The 19,322-nt window shown below is 56.8% G+C and overlaps 1 protein-coding gene across 2 annotated transcripts; it reads left to right on the top strand.

Annotated features, from left to right (window-relative positions):
- Nucleotides 1–309: 309 nt before the first annotated feature.
- ADAMTS8 (ADAM metallopeptidase with thrombospondin type 1 motif 8) lies at nucleotides 310–18,711 on the top strand. Of its 2 annotated transcripts, XM_069565649.1 has the most exons (9): nucleotides 310–1,406; nucleotides 7,882–8,121; nucleotides 8,923–9,058; nucleotides 9,557–9,724; nucleotides 10,784–11,085; nucleotides 13,003–13,186; nucleotides 15,343–15,515; nucleotides 15,631–15,806; nucleotides 17,568–18,711. In XM_069565649.1, exons 1-9 carry the CDS (start codon nucleotides 348–350, stop codon nucleotides 18,130–18,132), a joined length of 3,003 nt encoding a protein of 1,000 aa, XP_069421750.1. In that variant the 5' UTR covers nucleotides 310–347; the 3' UTR covers nucleotides 18,133–18,711. The 2 variants fall into 2 exon arrangements, with proteins under 2 accessions (XP_069421750.1, XP_069421751.1); XM_069565650.1 differs by lacking the exon at nucleotides 9,557–9,724.
- Nucleotides 18,712–19,322: the final 611 nt, after the last annotated feature.

The raw sequence follows: 19,322 nt of genomic DNA, 5'->3' as shown, positions 1-19,322 counted from the left end.
TCCCCAAGTGACACTGTAGCAGGGACCTGTGCAAGGGTCTCCTGGGGGTGTGTCCTGGGCACTTGACCGGAGAAGAGGGAGCCATTGGGGCCTCCCCAAGATCATTGACTGAAGGGCACGTCCAGCGTTGGAGGAATTAACGTGGCACCACGGAAAACGAGGGGGAAAGAGTTGGCGTTGACTCTTACAGGAGGAGGGGCGGGGGAGCCAGTCTCTCTGACTCCTGATTGGTTTTACATTTCATCCAGAATTTTTTTCTCTCCTCTCTTGCTCTCTCTTTTCAGTTTCTCTCTCTGATCCCAGGGGAGGGGAAACGGGAATAGTGAGAGATCAAAAATAAACCTCTTATGTCAAAGCCGGGAAGGAAGTATAAATACGAAGAGCTCGGCAGCCCACTCGGTGCTTCCCGGGGTGTGGAGGAGGCGGGCGTGAAGGGCGCGCACGCGGCCAGGGCGCCAGCTGCTGCAGCTCCACTGGCCCGGCGGGCGCGAGCCGGAGAGGCTGCCTGGGGACCGCCGCCGCTAGACGCCCACCGGACACACGCCCGGCCAGCCGCCGAGCGCCTACCCGGGAGGACAGCGGCTGGGCCGCCCGCACCTGCCCGCGCCGGGCCCCCTTCCTGCGCCTCCCGCGCCGCCGCCGCAGCCCCGATGCCCCGCGCCGCCCCCCGGTGGCCGCTGCTTCTGCTGCTGCTGCTGCTGCTGCTGCCGCCGCCGCTCGCCCACGGCGCCCCGGCCCGGCCCGGAGGCAGGAGGCCGGCCTCCGCGCTCGTGGTGCCCAAGCGGTTGCAGAGCATCGCCGGGGAGGTCGCGCTCCACCTGTCCGCCTTCGGCCGCGACTTGGAGCTGCGCCTGGAGCCCGACGACAGCTTCCTGGCGCCCGAATTCAAGATCGCGCGCCTCGGGGGCTCCCGCGGGGCGGCCGGGAGAGAGAGGGAGCTGCGCGGCTGCATCTTCTCGGGCACGGTGAACCGGGATCCCGCGTCGCTGGCGGCCGTCAGCCTCTGCCGCGGGCTGAGCGGCACCTTCCTGCTGGAAGGCCAGGAGTTCACCATCAAGCCCCAAGGCGCTGGGCGCTCCCTGCATCAGCCACACCTCCTGCAGCGCTGGGGGCACGTGCACCCCGCCACTGCAGCCCAGTCCCTGTCCAGAGCGTCTGAGAGGGAGGCGCAGAAGGGAGAGGGTGAGAGGCAGGAGAGAAGAGCCGACACAGCGGAGGAGGAGGAAAAGGAGAAACAGGAGGACGACGAGGAGGGCCAAGAAGAGGAGGCAGAAAGTTCCAGCGAGCCACCACCAACCCTGGAGGCCAAGAGCAGGACCAAACGGTTTGTGTCGGAGGACCGCTTCGTGGAAATGCTGCTGGTGGCGGATGCATCCATGGTTGCTTTCTACGGAGAGGACCTAGAGGTAAGACTTGCTGTGCAGGGACACCCTGATCACCTCCCAGAGTCTCCAAATTCTTCCCTTTCCTGTCCCTCTGAGAAAAATCCTTCCCGCTCCTCACCCCAAACAAGGTCCTCTCCTTTCTGAGAAAGGGAAGTAACTCTTTTCATGACCTCTGACACCCAGGAGACCATCTGCCCCTGCCACTACCTCCCTTCTAATTGGAGGGGAGGCTCTGGGCGCCCTCCTCCATGTCCACCCCCATCCCACACATGCTGAACTGAAGGTGGGTTTTAAAGCACCCCCACCCCAGACACCTGCCTGGCCCAACAGAGACGATAAGTGAGCATTTGGGAAGAGCATCTACCCCAGGCCCCATTTCTCAGCCCCCTACTGTCTCCAGACCTGAGGGGCTCCCAAGGAATGGCCGCTGGGATGCAAAGGTGTCCTTTGCCTGCAGAACTGAGGCTGCCTTAAGTGAAAGACATTGTTTTCAGGGAGTTGAGGCTGGAAAGGGGCTGCCCAACTTCTGTGCGCCCAGCTGGTTCTGATCAGGGGCACGGATACCTTGCCAACCTGGCGCTCAGCCCTGGCAGAACTTGGCAGCACCGGCGTCAGCACGAGAAGGGAGGGGAACAGAATTTCTGCCTGGGGACTCAGCCCAGGAACCTGAAGCTTCATGGGAGAGGGAAGGAGAAGATGATGGGGATCTGACCTCCTGTGGTGAGTGTTCCTGGTGGAGCCAGAACTATTCTCGGCCCACCTGAGCTGCCCTCCACCCAGACACAGCTCTCTACTGAGCTGGGGCAGGGAACTGAGTCCAGGGGACAGCTCCTGCAGCCAGGCTGATTCCGGCTAGATTTACTGATGCTGCGGACTCAGCAGGAGGTGTGTCTGTCATCCTACACCCCAGCACCTCCTCCAAGGACCAGGTGAAGCAGAAGGCTCCAGGTGAGGCCGCACTTTCTCTTATCCTGGGGAGCGCAGAACCAGAGATGTGCCCCGTGGAGGACTGACCTACCTAGAGGGCACCGATTCCTGAAATGGGCACCCTGGCCGCAGCTGCAGCTCAGTTGCTGCCATTCTGATGATGGCAGTCTTGGTTATCATTCCTATTCTAGCCTCAGCCTGTGCCCAGCTGATGCCTGCCTCGGGGGTTTTGGCACCACCTGTGCACAACAGTCTGCATGAGGCACAGTGGGCCCTTCTATCACTTGTCCCAGCTTTCTCAGTCTGCCAGTCACTGGGAAATGCATTCTAGTTGCAAAGATGGGAAGAACTGGAGGTGAAAGGTCCATGTGGCTTCCCCCATGGATGCTGCCAGGGTGGTTCAAACCCATCAGGCACCGTGTTGGCAGTCTGTGTATTCGCTCCTCCCAGAGCTTGGGATGGCAGCTTTGACCCCGCAGTCCAGTTCTGCCCAAGGACTGTGGGTCTGCACTGACCAAGTATCTGCTTCCCGGCCTTCCAGGAGAGCAGGGGAAGGTGCCAGCCGCCTCCTCTGACTCCTGCCCCAGCAGGTCCTCCAGAGGGTGGCAGGTGGGGCTTTTCCCATCTCAGGTTGAGGACAGCCACACCTGGCTACCAGGGCCCCTGGCAAAGTCCGTCCACCTCAAACCGAGAGTGCGGTGCTGAGCCCTCCCACACACGATTCCTTTCTGACAGCTGCCTGACAACCGGGAGTAGGAAAGCCCACAAGAACAGGGAGAAGCAGTGGGAAAAGTCATTGCTTTTCGGTCTTCAGAGTCCAGAGTCCAGATGTCCTCCCTGATGTTTCCCTACCATCTCCGCTCAGCTCGACGCCCAAACACTTGAGACGCTGTGTATTTGCCTCCAGTGTGTGCTCGGCAGCTCCAGCTTTCAGAGCCACCTCAGAGCAGACATGCGGGCTGCCAGGCACCAGGGTTCCCAGGCCCCTGAGGCATGGGCAGGGCTGGGTTCTGCCCCCAGGTGTGCTGCACCAGACAGCTGGCTTCCTCTTTGCACCCAGGGCCATTTGCACCCTCACAGGACTCTTGGCTGGATGACCCAGCATGCGCGTGTCCCATGTGGTCCCCTCCATGCACACAGGTTTCTGGACATTCAGACAGGACTGCTGCAGCAGCCCACCACCCCCCTGCGTCAGAAGAACACCCCAGAAGAGCCGTCAGGCACCTTGAAAGCTTAGGTCCTTCCCTGGATGGGTAGGGTTCCCTCTGCCTTTGGGGCCAGCCCTGCAACCTCTCCCTTGGTCTCATCCCATCACTGCCTCCATTCTGCTGTCACTGCCCCAAGTGAGGCTGAGGCTGAGGCATAGCTATTTCTATGACTGACCCCTGGCCCCTCTGCTCTGACTGTTCACCCGCTGTGGAGATGCCACAGGATAGACCTGAATTTCTCAGCTCAATCCCCTGGACTGGCCCATGAGCTCAGCCAAGGCACAAGTGAATGTCAAGGCCAGGTTCCCTGGCCTGCCCAGACACACCTCCTCAAATATAACCTAGTTCTCTGCAAGTAACTCTTCAAGGAGTCCCCTGGAGACCTCATTCACACAGATGGAGGTGCTTTGGGGTGTCCCAGCCACCAGAGTGTGTAACGAGGATAAAGAGATACTTCCCCCTCCCCCGTGAAGAGACGCACCTGGACTTGGTAATGGAGTCTAGTCTAAGCATCACTGAGGCTGCTTCCTAGTGAGCCTTCTGGAAAGTTCAGCACCTCGTGGGGAAGTCACACGCTGAGGACATTCAATCTGCAGAGTGGTTTACAGGGACCACGCAGTGCAAACACCTGTGAGGGGGCAGAGGCAGAGAGCGAAGGCTGCAGAGGATCTGTGACTTCCTCCAGGTCTCCTCACCCGACGGCCACGCTGGTGCGCCGGGCTGTGCCGCCTGCTCAGCACCAGGAGGGTCTGTGACTCTGGCTCTGCCTCCCCTGACATTGTCCATGCTGTGGGAATGGGTCACTGAGCCCAGCAGCCCAAACAGTTCCAGCCACAGTGGGAGGCCCAGTCCTGAGCAGAAACTGCCTTCAAGACCAGAGAAAGAATTAACGGTGCACACGACTGGCTTCACCACAAAGTGATGATGAAGTTTTCCAGACTCTGTACACTTGAGGAGCTCAGACAAAGGGGGCTTTCTGAAAGGGGGAACCACCTCAGAAGAGGGACCACCTTTAACTCTGTCTGCACCCAGCCGCTGCTGACTGTTCCCAGATGAAACTGCACCAGGAAGGGGCGAGAGTGGGGAGCAGCGCCCCACGCTCAGTCTGGAGAATTTTCTAGCCAGACCATCAGCTGCTGAGCTTCTCAAGGCGCTGCTGAGCTTCTCAAGGCGCTGCTGAGCAGGGAGGTCCCCAGAGAAGACCAGAAGCATCCCCAGAGTCAAGCTACTAGCCAGTGGCTTCAGGGAGGGCTAAGTCACTTCACCCCCGTTCCACTGCCCTCCAGGAAGATGTCTCCCACCAGCCCTGTCACCAGAGTGGCCAAGTACCCTGGCTTGCCCAGCACAACCCCTGGCTAGGATTGTCTTGGCGTAATTCATCTTTACTCTCAGAAGCGTCCTGTTTTGGATAATAACAGAGCAGACACATGTCTGAGTCTCCGCGGGCACGTTATATTGCCTGTGAAGTATGAAGCCCCACTGGAAAAGACCAAGTCTTCATCTCTTCGGTCTGTTGGCATCAGAGTGAGCGACCATATAAAGTTCTTCCCAGTTTGAAAAGGCCGTAGTCTTCAACGGCCCTTGAGTCACCACGTGCCCATCCTCCTGTCCCACTGGGAAGGCAGGTGGGACAGAGGCAATGTCAAGGGCACGGGGTCTTGCTCGCATACTTTGTCCTCATGTGTTGCAGGTGTCTCTGCGACAGCAAAGGTGGGTGGCAGGCAGTGCCGTGAGGAAAAGCATAGACTTCAACGGAAAATAGAAATGCGTGACTTGAGCAAGTTACCCCTTTTTCTGAACCTCAATTTCTTCACCAGCCTGGCAGGCACTGTTATACCAAGGATCTGGCAGTGTCTGGAGGGGACAGGAAAATACAAAAGGCATCTGACCCAGGCTCTGACACATAGCAGATGCTCAGCAAAGCCCAGCTAACGCCAGAGTTGCCTTGGATGGCGCTTTTGGGCCTGCTCTCTGTGGGACTGGAAGTCAGTCCCGCCCTTCTGGACCAGGAGATAGGCCCAGAAGTGGGGTTCATGGTCTCATAGCTGCCCGCCTGCCCAGGCCTGGCTCCCTACCCCCAGGGTCAGTTAGATGCACAGGCATCCGAGCCACCAGTCCTCAGAGGAACTTCTCATCACCAAAAGCTCAGTGATATGAGAGAAAGGGTAGGTGGGCCAGGCCAGGACAGCAGACTTTAACAGACACTTTGGACCATACAGGCCTGGCAGCCCTCTTTTGATGGGAATTATGTTAGAAGAGAGCATCCAAGGGAAACTTCAATGTCCTCCCATAAAAGCCACTGCCTAAAAGGAAAACTCTCAAGCCAGCTCAGCCTGCCATTTGCATGATGTTTGGAGAGGATGCTATGAGCTCCCTGAACCCCGGGGAGGAGAATCCATGAGCCTCGGTGTCAGGTCACGCATCCCATGCGCTCGTGTACCTTCGGTTCACACTGGGGATCGACCCATTGACAGTCTCTGCTAGTCTGATGGAGCAGCTTGGGAACCAGAGCCTTCTTAAACCTTAGATCACTGGTTCCTTATTCCACGCCTTTAGGGACTGCTTGTGGGGCAGCTGGCATTTCTCGCCTAAATGCCTTCTTTATCAAACATCATCTCCCTAGTTTTGAGATTGTGATGTTGGAACTTGAAGGCAGTTCTCTTGTGAGGAGGGTTGCAGGTTATTGCAGGTTGTTCCAGGAGTTGGATGCTGGTCCTCGTCAGGGGTTGGCGGGTGGGGCGGGGGGGGGGGGGGGGGGCGGGGGGGCACCCTGGAAGCAGCAGATAACTGGAGGGAGGAGCCTGACAGGCTGCCACTCCTCAGCCCTCACCCCCAGCTGCCTAATGAGTTGGTTACTTGTTTCCCTCAGGAATCTGAATCCAGGAGAGGGTGCCAAGTTTTAGCTTTGCTGATAAGATGTTTACATCAGCCTAAACGTAGCTGGAATGCCTGGCACACTAAGTGACCTGCCGACCCCTGTTTATTGGGCTTACCAAACATCTGGCTGGTTGCCGGCGAGATGAACAGACAGATCCTATTCACAAACAATGGGATTCATCTGGAACTCCCACACGTGACCTCAGCCCCGGAATGTCCCACTATAGCCTTTCACCTTTGGTTCCTTCCTTCCAGTCCCACCTTCCAGATCACAGAAGGGCAGAAAAAGAGGCTACGGGGGGTGGAGCCCTGAGGGGCAGAGAGCAGGACTGGCCACACTCCTGGCGGAGGACCTCGGTTTCCAGTTCTGTAGAATGATCCTAGACGACACCCTTCTGGAGGTCCCAGAGGCAGGAGAGTGACCTGATCTGGCCTCCTCAGAGGGCTTGGGAGCCATTGGCAGCCCAGGGTTGGGCAGAGGCCAAGCAGTGACATCCACTCTTCCTCTGACCTTGATGGGACCAGAAGCAGTGTGAGCCTGAGAGCCTGGGTCTCACCAGTCCATCTGGTTCTCTCCTGCCCCAAGCTGAGGAGGATTAAACCCCCTGGGCTGTCCAGGAAGAAGCCGGGAGGCCAGGCCCTGGGAAGCTTAATGAGAAGAGTGTAGACCTCAGAGGCAGACATGCCTACGCTACACCCCAGCTTTAAGAGCTGGGCGGCTGTAGACAAGGTATTTGACTTGTGAGAACCTCCACTTCCGTTGGAGAAATGGGGATGACTGCCCAGATCACTGAGAGCCTTTCCTGAGGTGACGCACATCCAGTCTGCGACTGGTGCAGAGGAGCTCCTGTTGCGAGTGACCATTACAGCAAAGTTTCCTTCCTGAAGAGCAGGGGTTACCCCCGCAGACTGAGGACAGTTCTCTGTGGACCCTAACCTTGAGTGCTCAGACAGTGCTTCTGGGCCGAGAGCATGAGGGCAGGGGTGGCTGGCAGGGAGACCGTGGGTGTCCAGGTTAAGGTAGATAACTCGTGCAGTCCAGTAGAAGAACTTTCTGTGACGATGGAAGTGTTCTGCAGCAGCCACGAGTCTTACGTGGCTATTGGTGCTCTTGAAATGTGTCTGGTGTGGCAGAGGGACAGTGATTTTAATTGGATTGAATTTTAATGGATTTAGATGTCCATGGCCATGTGTGGCTGGGAAGGATGTTAAACACACAAGCTTTGGAGCCAGGCCTTCAGGGTTCATGGGCTGGCTGACACACTAGCTCTGGACCTCAGCCCACTTACTCAGCCATGAATTTCTAATACGTACAAGGAAGGGAAATAATGCCAGTGCTTGGCGGGGCGGGGGGGTCGGTTAGGATCCCACCCAAAGAGGCAATACACCAACGCCCTGCAGTGAGGAGTGCACAGCTCAGGTGACAGCAGGGGTGGGCACTGCTGGGAGGTTGACCCCTCCCTCTTCACCCCTGCTTGCCTCAGAGCCACATCCTGATGCTGATGTCCATGGCCGCCCACATCTACAAGCACCCCAGCATCGGTAACTCCGTCAACCTAGTGATGATAAAGTTGGTGATCATGGGGGACGAGAAGCTGGGCCCCGAGGTGTCAGACAACAGCGGGCTGATACTGCGTGACTTCTGCGCCTGGCAGCGGGACGTCAACCAGCCCAGAGACCGGCACCCCGAGCACTTCGACACGGCCGTCCTGCTCACCAGAGAGGTTGAGGGCCTCCAGACATTGCAGGGGAAGGGGCGAGCACTGGGCGGGTCAAGGAGGGGGTTTGGCTCAAATGTGGAGCCAGCCCAAATGTGGGGACTGGCTCCCTGCTGGCCCTAGCTGGACAGAGAGCCTTGAATGTGGACGAGGGGGAGGGGGGGAGGAGGAGGTCATGAGGACACGTATGAGGTATTTCGAGGGAAGCAGAGGAATGCGTAAGGGCTCTTGTCCAGAAGTTTGTGACCAGCTGTCTGCTGAGGTCATGACAAGACGAAAAGGGCTCAAACTGCCCTAAGAGACATGTGGAGTTGGAGCAAAGTCCAGAGGTGCAGCTGCAACCCGGGTTAAACCCCGGGGGCAGGTAACCAGGCTCCTCCCATAATGTCTCCAAATCAGGAGGCCTGCCCACCTTCCTGGTGAGGTTTAAGCAGGTGGTTTCCTAAAGCCTAGCCAGAGTCATCATGGGTGGAGGCCCTGCTCCCTGCCCTCCAGGCCTCAAGACAACCCCGAGGTCAATGCTGCGTGTTTAGCCCCACTTCACAGCTGGGGAACCTGAGGTCCAGGGATCAGGGCCCACCCATCTCCGTGTGAGGGGAGTTCATAGCCTCACGACTCATCAGGCTATCCTGCCTCCCAGGACAGACTTCCCAGGCCCACAGCCTGATGTCCTGCTGATGTAGATGACAAACGTCCTTTGTGAAGAAATAGAGATTCAGCTGAAAACATCTCCCTCATTTCAGGAGGTGCAGGAACATACAGTTCCTGTCCTCTTTCTGTCCTCACGTCTCGCTTTCTCCTGAGCAGAACCTTTGCGGGCAGGAGGGCAGGTGCGACACCCTGGGCGTGGCCAACGTTGGCACCATCTGTGAACCCAGCAAGAGCTGCGCCGTGATCCAGGACCAGGGCCTGCAGGCGGCCTACACTCTGGCCCATGAGCTCGGTAAGATCCCCTACTCCCAGAGGCCAGGACTGCTGGGTTGGGGGGATCTGCCTTCCAGAGTCCAGTGGTGCAGCCCCCAGGACTGTGCCGTGCTTCCTGGTTGTCACAGAGTAACTGTGCCCTCATGCTCTCCACCGCCACCCTGAGTGAAGGGCCATCCTCAGGGGGCACGGGGAAATGCCGGTGCTCAGATAGAGCCGTGAGGGGGTGTCCTGGCTAAGCAGTCAGGATTCAGAAGGCCAACTGCAATGACAGTGCGAGAAAGTGAGCAAATGATTAAGGGGAGTGTGAATCTGGAAAGGCCCCAGCAGAAAAGAGAGGGACCCCAGTGCTCCCAGTTCCCCTGGGAGAGTGGGCTGAGAACTGTCCTTGAGGAACAAGCAGGTGGGGTTCCTGGATGAGCTGGCACTGCTTAGGCCTTCAGAGCACTGTGCCCCATGGGTGGACGGCTGACAGCAGTGGAGGCGGCAGGTGGACCAGGGGTCTCATCCTCCCCAGGGCACGTCCTTGGCATGCCCCACGACGACTCCAAGCTTTGTACTTGGCTGTTCGGGCCCCTGGACAAGCACCACATGATGGCGCCGCTCTACGTCCAGCTGAACAAAACACGGCCCTGGTCCCCCTGCAGCGCCTCATTCCTCAGAGAGTTCCTGGACAGCGGGTACGGTAGGTCCCCCGCTTCTCCCTGGCTGGCGGCGGGCACCCGCATTCCTGGACCGCGGGTACGGTAGGTCCCCACTTCTCCCTGGCCGGCGGTGGGCACCCGCATTCCTGGACCGTGGGTACGGTAGGTCCCCACTTCTCCCTGGCCGGCGGTAGGCACCCGCATTCCTGGACCGCGGGTACGGTAGGTCCCCCACTTCTCCCTGGCCGGTGGCGGGCACCCGCATTCCTAGACCGCGGGTACGGTAGGTCCCGCTTCTCCCTGGCCGGCGGTGGGCACCCGCATTCCTGGACCACAGGTACAGTAGGTCCCTGTTTCTCCCTGGCCAGCAGCGGGTACCTGCTTTGCTTGCGTCTCGGGATGGGAGACATTGGGCAGCTGTGTCCTCACTGCCCTCCAGGGCTGAGGTGCTCTAACGACTCCTCTAGCCTGCTCGTCCTCAGCCCAGCTTCTAGCGCCAATGAGATTATCTGCAGAGCAGGTAGAAGTGGTCTGGGAAGGTCTGTTGGAGAAGGTGGGTTCCCACAGACCTTGAAGGGATGGAAGAATGTTTGTCATACAGAGCTGAGAAGGGAGCCTCCGGCTGGAGCCATACATCACAGGGTAGCGTGAAAACAGTAGAGGCAGGAACGCCCCCTGAGAGCAAGGAGTGGGGCGAAGTGCCTGGTGCAGGCAGCCTGGCTTGTGGAGTAAAGAAGTGAAGACACAGTTGATTCTTGATGCAAAAATAGATTGTTCAAACATCAGTACTTTGGCTTTCATTCTCTGGGCCTGGATTTAAGAGTCCATTTACATCCCTAATTATACTGTGACTTAGATTAGTGCTACAATTAGCTGGCCTTCCCTAGGTAAACACTGAATACATATAAGACATTCTGGATGACAAAGAAATTCAATCCTTTAAATAAACGTGCTACTGATAGTCAAAACTTGGAAGGAATTTCTCTAAATGATGGAGTGTTGACAGTTTGTGGATTGAGGTCAAGGAGACCTTGAGTGTCGTGTGAGAGGAGGGAACCCCTGGCCCTTATTCCTGTTTCTCTGCTTCTTTCATTCCTCAGGGGACTGCCTTCTAGACGCCCCCTCCTGGGCCATGGCCCTGCCCACAGACCTCCCCGGCCGCAGGGCCCTCTACGACCTGGACCAACAGTGCAAGCAGATCTTTGGGCTGGGCTTCCGCCACTGCCCCAACTCCTCCGACCAGAACACCTGCGCGCAGCTCTGGTGCCGCATTGATGGCCCCGACCCCCTTTGCCACACGAGGAATGCCAGCCTGCCCTGGGCCGATGGGACACCCTGCGGGCCCGGGCACCTCTGCTGGGAGGGCAGCTGCCTGCCCGAGGAGGAAGTGGAGAAGCCCGAGGTGAGGGACGGCCACTGGGGTGTCAGGGAGAGGGACAGCGGGAGGGCTGTTTCCAGGGAGGAAGCCACACTTGAGAGCTAGGAACCAGGAGACTTGGGGCCAGATGCAACTATGAATAGAGCCACACATTCTTTGACACACAAAACAAAGCGTATTTATTCAAACACAAGAGGAGCCCTTCGAGGGTGTGCTCCGAGCAGATGGATGGTGCTATCAGGGCCTGGGCGTTTGGGGAGCTTGCCTTTGGAACAGCCGTGGACTTGACTTGGAGGACTGGTGCTGGGTATGAACACTCCTGCACTAGACTGTCGTGGGCACTCCATAAACAGAAGCCATTATGAGTTCTACTATAAACAGAGTGAGTGACAGCAGAGGAGGGACACCCCATCAAGAAGGAGGGGAAAGCATTCATGCCCTACCCGTGTCTGAGCTGAATTTATAGCTAGGGGTCAGGACAGGGGGAGGACAAGGGTGGGGACCCCTTGTTTCAGAAGGAGGGATGAAGGAAGGGGAACCACCTCTGAGCCAGCAGAGAAAACTTGGCAGAGTGAACCTGCAGAAAAGGCAAGGCAACGTCAAGACGGGGTTTTAAACGGCTGGCTCCTTTGCCCTGCTCTTAGTACTTCCAAACTGTGAGGCTAGTCACCTTTCTCTAACTGGAGTCACTGAGCCATCTCTGAAACAATGTCCGATGGTCTCAGCCTGGGTCTGACCCAGCTGTGAATCACCAGGGTGGCCCATACTCTCACCCTCTGGAAGGCTGTCCTCAGGGCACATCCTGTGCACTGAGGCCCAGGGGCCTGTGTGGCCAGGTAATCCACACGTTCCTTCTAAGCTTGGGCCAGGATGGGCCTCATGGATTCATTCTAAGCTCCCTCCTGGTCCCTGCCCAACATGTGGCTTTTCCCAACCCCATCCTGGAGTATGGGCTTCACACAGTCCTGAGGGGGAGGTGGGAAGGGGGTCCCCTCCCACCTTCCCCAGCAGTGCAGCCAAGCTCCACACAGGAAAAAGTGGCCCGAAAGTGAGCCCAGGCTAGTGCTTCTAGTGTATTTTTAAGGGGAAAAGACAGACCGGAAATACTGCATATATTGACAGAATCATGTCTCTGTGAAATAAAAACACGGAACCTATAGTCAGAGCCAAGGTGCAAAGGGATATTGATGAAAGTCACGTCCATGGCTTCATCTAGGTAGCGGTATATCTTGAAGTGTTACTTTCTCTCACATTTTTCCTATTTTTCATTTTTTATAGGATCATGTATGACTTTTGTAACCTTTAAAAAGTTATTTTCAATTTGAAAACTCTGTGGACCCACTCATCACAACTGCTTGACCTCAGAGTCAGTTGTAAAGTTGGATGTGACTGTTCCCAGCATGTCCTACTCACTCCTGGACCTGGAGGCTAGTGGACTAGCGGCCTCACCTCCCAGAGATCCTTCCTTTAGGTCAGCGCTGCTCAGCCTCAGCGCTGCTGTCCAGGCTGTGTGCGCCCTGGCTGTACAGGCTGACAGCTCCCTGTCCCCCACTCGCTGGAGGCCAACAGCACGCACCCTGCTCAGCTGTGACAGCCACCGTGTCTCCAAACACTGCGGGAGTGTCAGCCCCCATGGGAAACCACTGTATTTTCCTCAGCCTTATTCCCATGAAAGTGTTTGATTTAGCAACTCCTACTGAGCACCTTACAAAGGGCAAGGCATGGTTCTAGACCCCTGGGTGCTTGGGAGGCAGCCGAGGGCCAGGCCAGCACATACTCTGTGGTCAGCTGCAGTCACACATGCCACTGAGTCACTGGGAAAATGAATCGGGCAGTTACCGAACTCCACCCACCAGTACAAGCACAGCTAGGAGAGGAGGTCCCACCGAGAGCGTAGGCCCTCTCCCCTCCCGCCACTCAGCGCGGCCTTGTGTGTTACAGGCTGTGGTGGATGGAGGCTGGGCCCCATGGGGACCCTGGGGTGCATGTTCACGGACCTGCGGAGGAGGAGTACAGTTTTCATACCGTGAGTGCACCAACCCCGAGCCTCAGAACGGAGGGAAGTACTGCCTGGGTCAGAGAGCCAAGTACCAGTCGTGCCACACCGAGGAGTGCCCCCCGGACGGTAATGGCCAGAGCAGCTGCTGCGGCGACTGCAGCACATCCCTGGAGGAGGGTGGTCTCCTGGGCTCAGAGTTTCAGGGGTGCAGACAGAAACGGGGTCTCGAGGCACCACACTTCAGGGCAGCCTGCAGTGCCCCGGGACGGCTCTCACTGTGCAGGGAGAGCCTGGCAAAGTCAAAGAGAGAAACCGCCCTAGGTTTTGGAGATGTGGACATGGAGGACGTCACTCCCAACCAGCTTATGCACTGGAGCTAGGGGAGGGCTCTGCAGAGGGCTAGAGTTAACAGTAATACTCCTCCTGGAGGAGTCTAACCCCTGGTCTGTGTGCAGAACAATGGAGGCATTGTCCAAAGCAATTGTCAGAGCCACCTCCAGGGTCATTCCAGCCCCTGTTCAGCCAAGGGCAGAGGGAAGGTTTCTGAATCTGATCCTAGCACACACTTCTCCTGAGAAGGTTGCCCATCTCCTCTTGGGGCCATGGCATCTGTCTGCGGGAACCTTCCTGGGAAATGGCCTCATGTCTGCCTCCCAGGCACATCCCCCGGTGCCCACAAGAAAGCACACGCCTTAACTCCTTAACTCGGAGCAGTGACGGCTGCAGAGACATGAGAGGGGGTCCCTGCAGATCTTTGCTCCACCTCCCTGTCGCAGCTCCAGGAAGTGTGGCAGGCAGCAGATGGCACACACTTTTAGGGAGGTTAGAGAAGTTCCTCCAAACACAGAGGCCCAGCCCAGGGAGGGCAAATAGCAAGGGAGTCTGGAGGCTTTGTAGTTTTGCAAGACGAGGAGGAGCCATGATGGCAGGAGGCTCTAGAGCGTCTGCCTGGAATTGTGGGCATCCTCCTGGCACACTAGTGAAGGGCTCCTGGGGAAACGAGAGAGAGGAGAGGAGAGGGGAATGATACAAGGCACTGAGACACAGACAGGAGCTGAGACCGCTGAGACAGGGATTTCAGGTGCACTGGTGCCAGCCATCTCCGTCAGTGGGTGTTCAGTGCCTCTTGTGTGCTTCAGCTGTCCCGACCCACTCTCAGGAGGGGGTGTGGCTCCTGACCCGGGGTTTGAAGCTCCACAGACCATGACGGGGTCCAGCTGGGTGGGGAACCTCACCAGTAAGAGCAGCGCTAACTTCAGGACCGCGAGAAGGAAACACCCAGGTCTTCCTGTCTTGGAAGCAGCAGGATGGGTGGGAGACTGGGCACCAAGTCTCACAGGAAACCCCCAGCCTTGGCTTGTGAGCAGTGGAGTGAGTTGTGGAGCGTGGGAAGGAGCATGCAAAACCTCAGCTCATCCTGAACAGAGGACAGGACTTAGTGGCACGCTGGAAATAGCAGATGTAGGTGCCCAAATGTCGAGAAGATACCGGGGTTCCAGTCTCAGGCTGTACGGTGGTAACACCACCCAGTGAGGAGTCAGCCAGTGATGGAGGAACCACACGGAGTTGGGCCTCACTGAGCTGGAGGTAATCGCAGTGTCTTCAAGTGGACTCCCCCAAGGACACCCAGAATTACAGCAAGTGGAGTGCAGAGGCAAGGTCAGAATTAGGGACAGAGGGGGCCTTTGTCCAAAAGTCCGGTGTCAAGAGTCATGATTAGCAGAGGGTCCAAAATATACCTCCATGTGTCATTCTCCGCTTCCCAGGCCTACTGAGCTATCCCCATCCGCACCTAGGTTTGGTGTTGGTGGTGGTTTAGTCGCTAAGTCATGTCTGACTCCTGCAACCGCATGGACTGCAGCCCACCAGGCTCCTCTCTCCATGGGGTTTTCCAGGCAAGAACACTGGAGTGGGGTGCCATTTCCTCCTCCAGGGGGTCTTCTCAATCCAGGAATTAAGTCTAGGCCTCCTGCCCTGAAGGCGGATTCTTTATACCAACTGAACCACGAGAGAAATCGAATCAGTAAAGCAGAATCAAGACCCTCCCCAATAGAAACGCTGTCTTTCCCAGAAAACTCCCCCGGGGTAGGCTGCTCCTTTCCTGCCTCATGAGTCAGCGCTGAGGTCAGTGCTGAGGAAGGGCAGGCTGAGGTGACCCGCATCCTAGGACCAGGTCAAGTCCAGGAGGAAGAAGGTTGCCCAGAATCCGGGCATCTCCCTCTCGGGGTCCTCCCTGCTTCAGTTCAGCATGGTGACTCCGTGACCTCTCATCCTCCTTTTAGGGAAAAGCTTCAGGGAGCAGCAGTGTGAGAAGTTCAATGCCTACAATTACACAGACGTGGAGGGAAACCTACTGCAGTGGGTCCCCAAGTATGCGGGGGTGTCCCCCCGGGACCGCTGCAAACTGTTCTGCCTAGCCAGGGGGCGGAGCGAGTTCAGAATGTTTGAGGACAAGGTGAGGAACCTTCTGGAACTCAGATGCACGGGTGGGGAGGAAGGCCTCCTGGCCCGGACCACGTGCGGGCTGCATCAATGCTCAGGTCCCTTCAGACCCTGCTTCTTTTCTGCAGGTGATCGATGGCACCCTGTGCGGACCCGATACTCTGGCCATCTGTGTCCGTGGCCAGTGTGTCAAGGCTGGCTGTGATCATGTGTTGGACTCACCTAAGAAGCTGGACAAGTGTGGGGTGTGTGGGGGCAAAGGCGACTCATGCAGGAAGGTGTCTGGCTCCTTCAGTCCCTCCAGGTGGGTCTCCCGGGAGTGCTGTCCCTAGCTGCGGGAGTGGACTGGGCTTTAGAGATAGACAGTGGCGGCCCCTGCACACCCGGGAGCACTAGCTGCAGCCTCTGCATGAACTCGGTGTCCTCTCTGTCTCAGAGTGGTTGTGAGGGGTCAGGAGGTGGGAGAGCACATGGCGCAGTCTGACCGGCAGAGGGGCCGCCGGAGGCCACGTGCACGGGGCTGCATCATCTCTGAGTCAGTCAGCAGCAGATCTGCGCTAAGTAACTGGGACCCCTGCCAGAAGCAGCTCCTCCAGGCCTACTGTGGGGAGGACATTTCACCTGTACCCGGCGGGTCCTGCCCTTTCTGCAGGTGGATCTTCAGAAAGGGGGTTCTTGGGGGACCTTGGCAGTCTTGGAGCTTCCTGAATCTGAGAGCCCCAGATCCTTTCTCATACCTTAAATCCATAAGTTCATGTGAAGTGAAGTGAAAGTTGCTCAGTCGAGTCCAACTCTTTGCGACCCCATGGAGTATACAGCCCATGGAATTCTCTAGGCCAGAATACTGGAGTGGGTAGCCTTTCCCTTCTCCAGGGGATCTTTCCAACCCAGGGACTGAACACAGATCTCCCGCATTGCAGGCAGATTCTTTACCAGCCGAGCCACAAGGGAAGCCCTTCTGTATTTAAGTGCTTTCGCTTCTGACTGATTCCTAAAATGAGTCTGCCAGGGCCAGGATGATCATTCCCTGTTTATAGATGAGGACACTGAGGCATGAAGAGCTAACACAGTCATCTGAGGTCCCCATGGTAGGTAACGACGTCGGAGGAGAACCCAGGTTTCTCCTTTCCCCGAGGGTTTTTCCTGCCGTGCACGCACTTCGTAGAGAAGAAGGGCAAGGGCCCATGGCCACACTGCGCCCCTACCCAACTCCTCCATGCTACCTCATCTCACCAGAATCAAAGAACAGAATCTGCTTTCAAATACAACTCGCGAGTCTGTTCAAATTTAAACTCAGTGATATAGAAAAAAGAACCATGGGGTGTGGGGCAGTCAAAGGGGGAGTCCCCACAGTGCTCGCTCAGGCCTTAGATAGGGGCCAGGGTCCTCTCACAGCTTCCCAGTGGGCATGAGACAAGAACAGCAAATAACAGTGACTGCCCTCCTCAGTCCTCTTCACCTCCCTCCTAGCCTGTGAGACCAAATACTTTCCACCCCCAAAGAGAAGAATAATAAGTCAGGGTTCTCCATCCCACAGAAAGCCCAGGGCCCACAATAAAGTGAAAACATTTTCCCCAGAGCACCCTGTTGCCCCCGACAGCCCAGCTCCTGGTGCTGGCACACCCGGGAGAAGGCCCCTGGGCACAGTGTGCCACCCTGCTCCCTGCCCTCAAGCCACACAGCCACACTTCCAGGAACGGATGGACTCTGAGAGGGGAGTGAGGCATCCATCTGGTCGGATCCTGGAATGGGCGTGGGGAGCAGAATTTTCCATGTGGACTCGAGCAGCAACAGCCCAGCTTTCACTTCCCTTTGGGCTGCGTTCCCCTCTGTGCTATCGTCAATTCTCATCTCCAAACACTTACAATAGAGCTGCTGGGCAAAGCAAAAATCCCAACGTACAGAGCATTCTTGCTGGCCTCACCAGCTGATTTATTGACAACTATTTCCTGATTTGATAGTGCAAATTTTTGTCTGCCCACCTACAATCATTCCACACTGACCTCTTGAGTGCCTGACTGGGGGAGCCACAGGTCCTAAGGGTATCTTTCTGTTCCTGTCACAGTTATGGCTACAATGACATTGTCACCTTCCCGGCTGGCTCCACAAACATTGATGTGAAACAGCGGAGTCCGCCGGGAGTTCAGAACGACGGCAACTACCTGGCCTTGAAGACCACAGATGGGGAGTACCTGCTCAATGGAAACAACGCCATCTTTCCCACAGAACAGTACATCCTGCTGAACGGGACTGTCCTCAGGTACAGCGGTGCCTTCACCTCCCTGGAGCGGCTGCAGAGCTTCCAGTCCTTGCCCCAGCCACTGACCTTACAGCTCCTGAAGGTCCATGGGGATCCCCTCAAGGTCAAATATACCTTCTTTGTCCCTGACGATGTGTACTCCAGCAAACAGAGCAGCAGAGAGAGGACAACCACCAACGTCATTCAGGCCCTGCTCAGCACGCAGTGGGTGCTGGGGGCCTGGTCTGAATGCTCTCACAGCTGCGGGGCTGGCTGGCAGCGGCGGGCAGTGCAGTGCCGTGACCCCAGCGGCCAGACCTCTGCCGCCTGTGATGAGGCTCTGAAGCCTGAGGATACCAAGCTCTGCAGAAGCCTGCCCTGCTTCTCGTGATCCAGAGGGGGTGGCTTCTGCTCATGGACTTGGGGTGTGGGGTGCAAACAAGGTCGTACTACAGTGACTCCACGTCTGGAGGTGGCCTACCCAGGCCTTACGCTGCCATGGCCCTCCAGCTGGGTATGAATCTACAAGGGGAGGAGAGGAGAAGAGTAGAGACAGACCACAGATGCTGTGGGGTGGACCCTCCTTGGTTAAAGTAAAGGGCGTAAGGTAAAAGGGACACAAACAGAAGTCTCGTTCAGCCTGCTTGAAAAGGAGAAGCAAAGCTAAATGAAAAAAACTGTTTTCTACTTGGTTCCCTTGATAAATAATCTACCTCAGTGAGGAAAATATTAGTCACAGAGATACGGGGAGTTGGGGTGATGGTGAGCATCACGGCAAGCCCCCTATTTGCACCCTGAAGTGTCTTCAGAGATGACCGGGACTATCTTCAGCATTAAACCCATTGGCTGGAGGGCTGCGAGCCCAGGACTGTGAAGAGCCCCGTGTTCTCAGGCTCCCACCTGCAGGGGTGGATCCACTTCAAGTATTTATGCAAATGTGTCTCTGAACTAAAGTGTGCTCTTGTGCCAATGCAGTGGTCTGATCTGGCTCTGTACTTCTCTGGAAGGGCAGGGGACCCTGGGCCCCAGGACAGAGGCTGAAACTAGGTCGGCTCACCTTGAGCACACCAGTGGAAGCTGGCACCTTGCCTGCATCTCTGAGACCTCCCTCTGAGTGCTCTTATCTGCGAGTCCAGCCAGTTGAGGCAAGGCTGTATCTGCATACTCCAGACTGGAGGTTCCCCAACTTCAGCGGGCATTAGGGTCATTAAAGGTCTGCTTGAAACACAGATGGCAGGGCCCAACCCCAAGGGTTTCTGAGTCAGTGGGTTAGGGATTGCAAATCTGCGTTTCTAACAAGTTCCTAGATGACGTGGAGGCTGCTAGTTTGGGACCCTGCTTTGAGAAGCCCTGCTCTAGTGGAAACTTCCAACTCTGGGGTAACAAAGGTTTGGCAATGCCCCCAGGTTGCTTATTCTTGGGAAATCCTCTCCCATTCCATTCTGCATGCGTCCTCATCCTCATATTTACATACCGACCAGCCAGAGAAACAAGATTCTCTTAGCATCTGAGGAATGCCGCACCTGTTTCTAAGGACCATCATCCCAGTGACCTCAGCTCCTTCTCTCCATGTCGAGTTCA

This window comes from Ovis canadensis, chromosome 21 (assembly GCF_042477335.2).
Source record: "Ovis canadensis isolate MfBH-ARS-UI-01 breed Bighorn chromosome 21, ARS-UI_OviCan_v2, whole genome shotgun sequence".
Taxonomy (NCBI): Eukaryota; Metazoa; Chordata; class Mammalia; order Artiodactyla; family Bovidae; genus Ovis; species Ovis canadensis.
Note: the sequence above shows the minus strand (reverse complement) of the source record. Positions and strands in the feature narration are given on the sequence as shown.

Excerpts from the sequence above, each read along its gene's own strand:
- ADAMTS8 (XM_069565649.1), top strand. The coding sequence starts at position 348 with ATGTCAAAGCCGGGAAGGAAGTATAAATACGAAGAGCTCGGCAGCCCA. Across the intron at positions 9,725-10,783 it reads GTTCCTGGACAGCGGGTACG|GGGACTGCCTTCTAGACGCC; the intron begins GTAGGTCCCCCG and ends TTCATTCCTCAG. Across the intron at positions 13,187-15,342 it reads CGAGGAGTGCCCCCCGGACG|GGAAAAGCTTCAGGGAGCAG; the intron begins GTAATGGCCAGA and ends TCCTCCTTTTAG.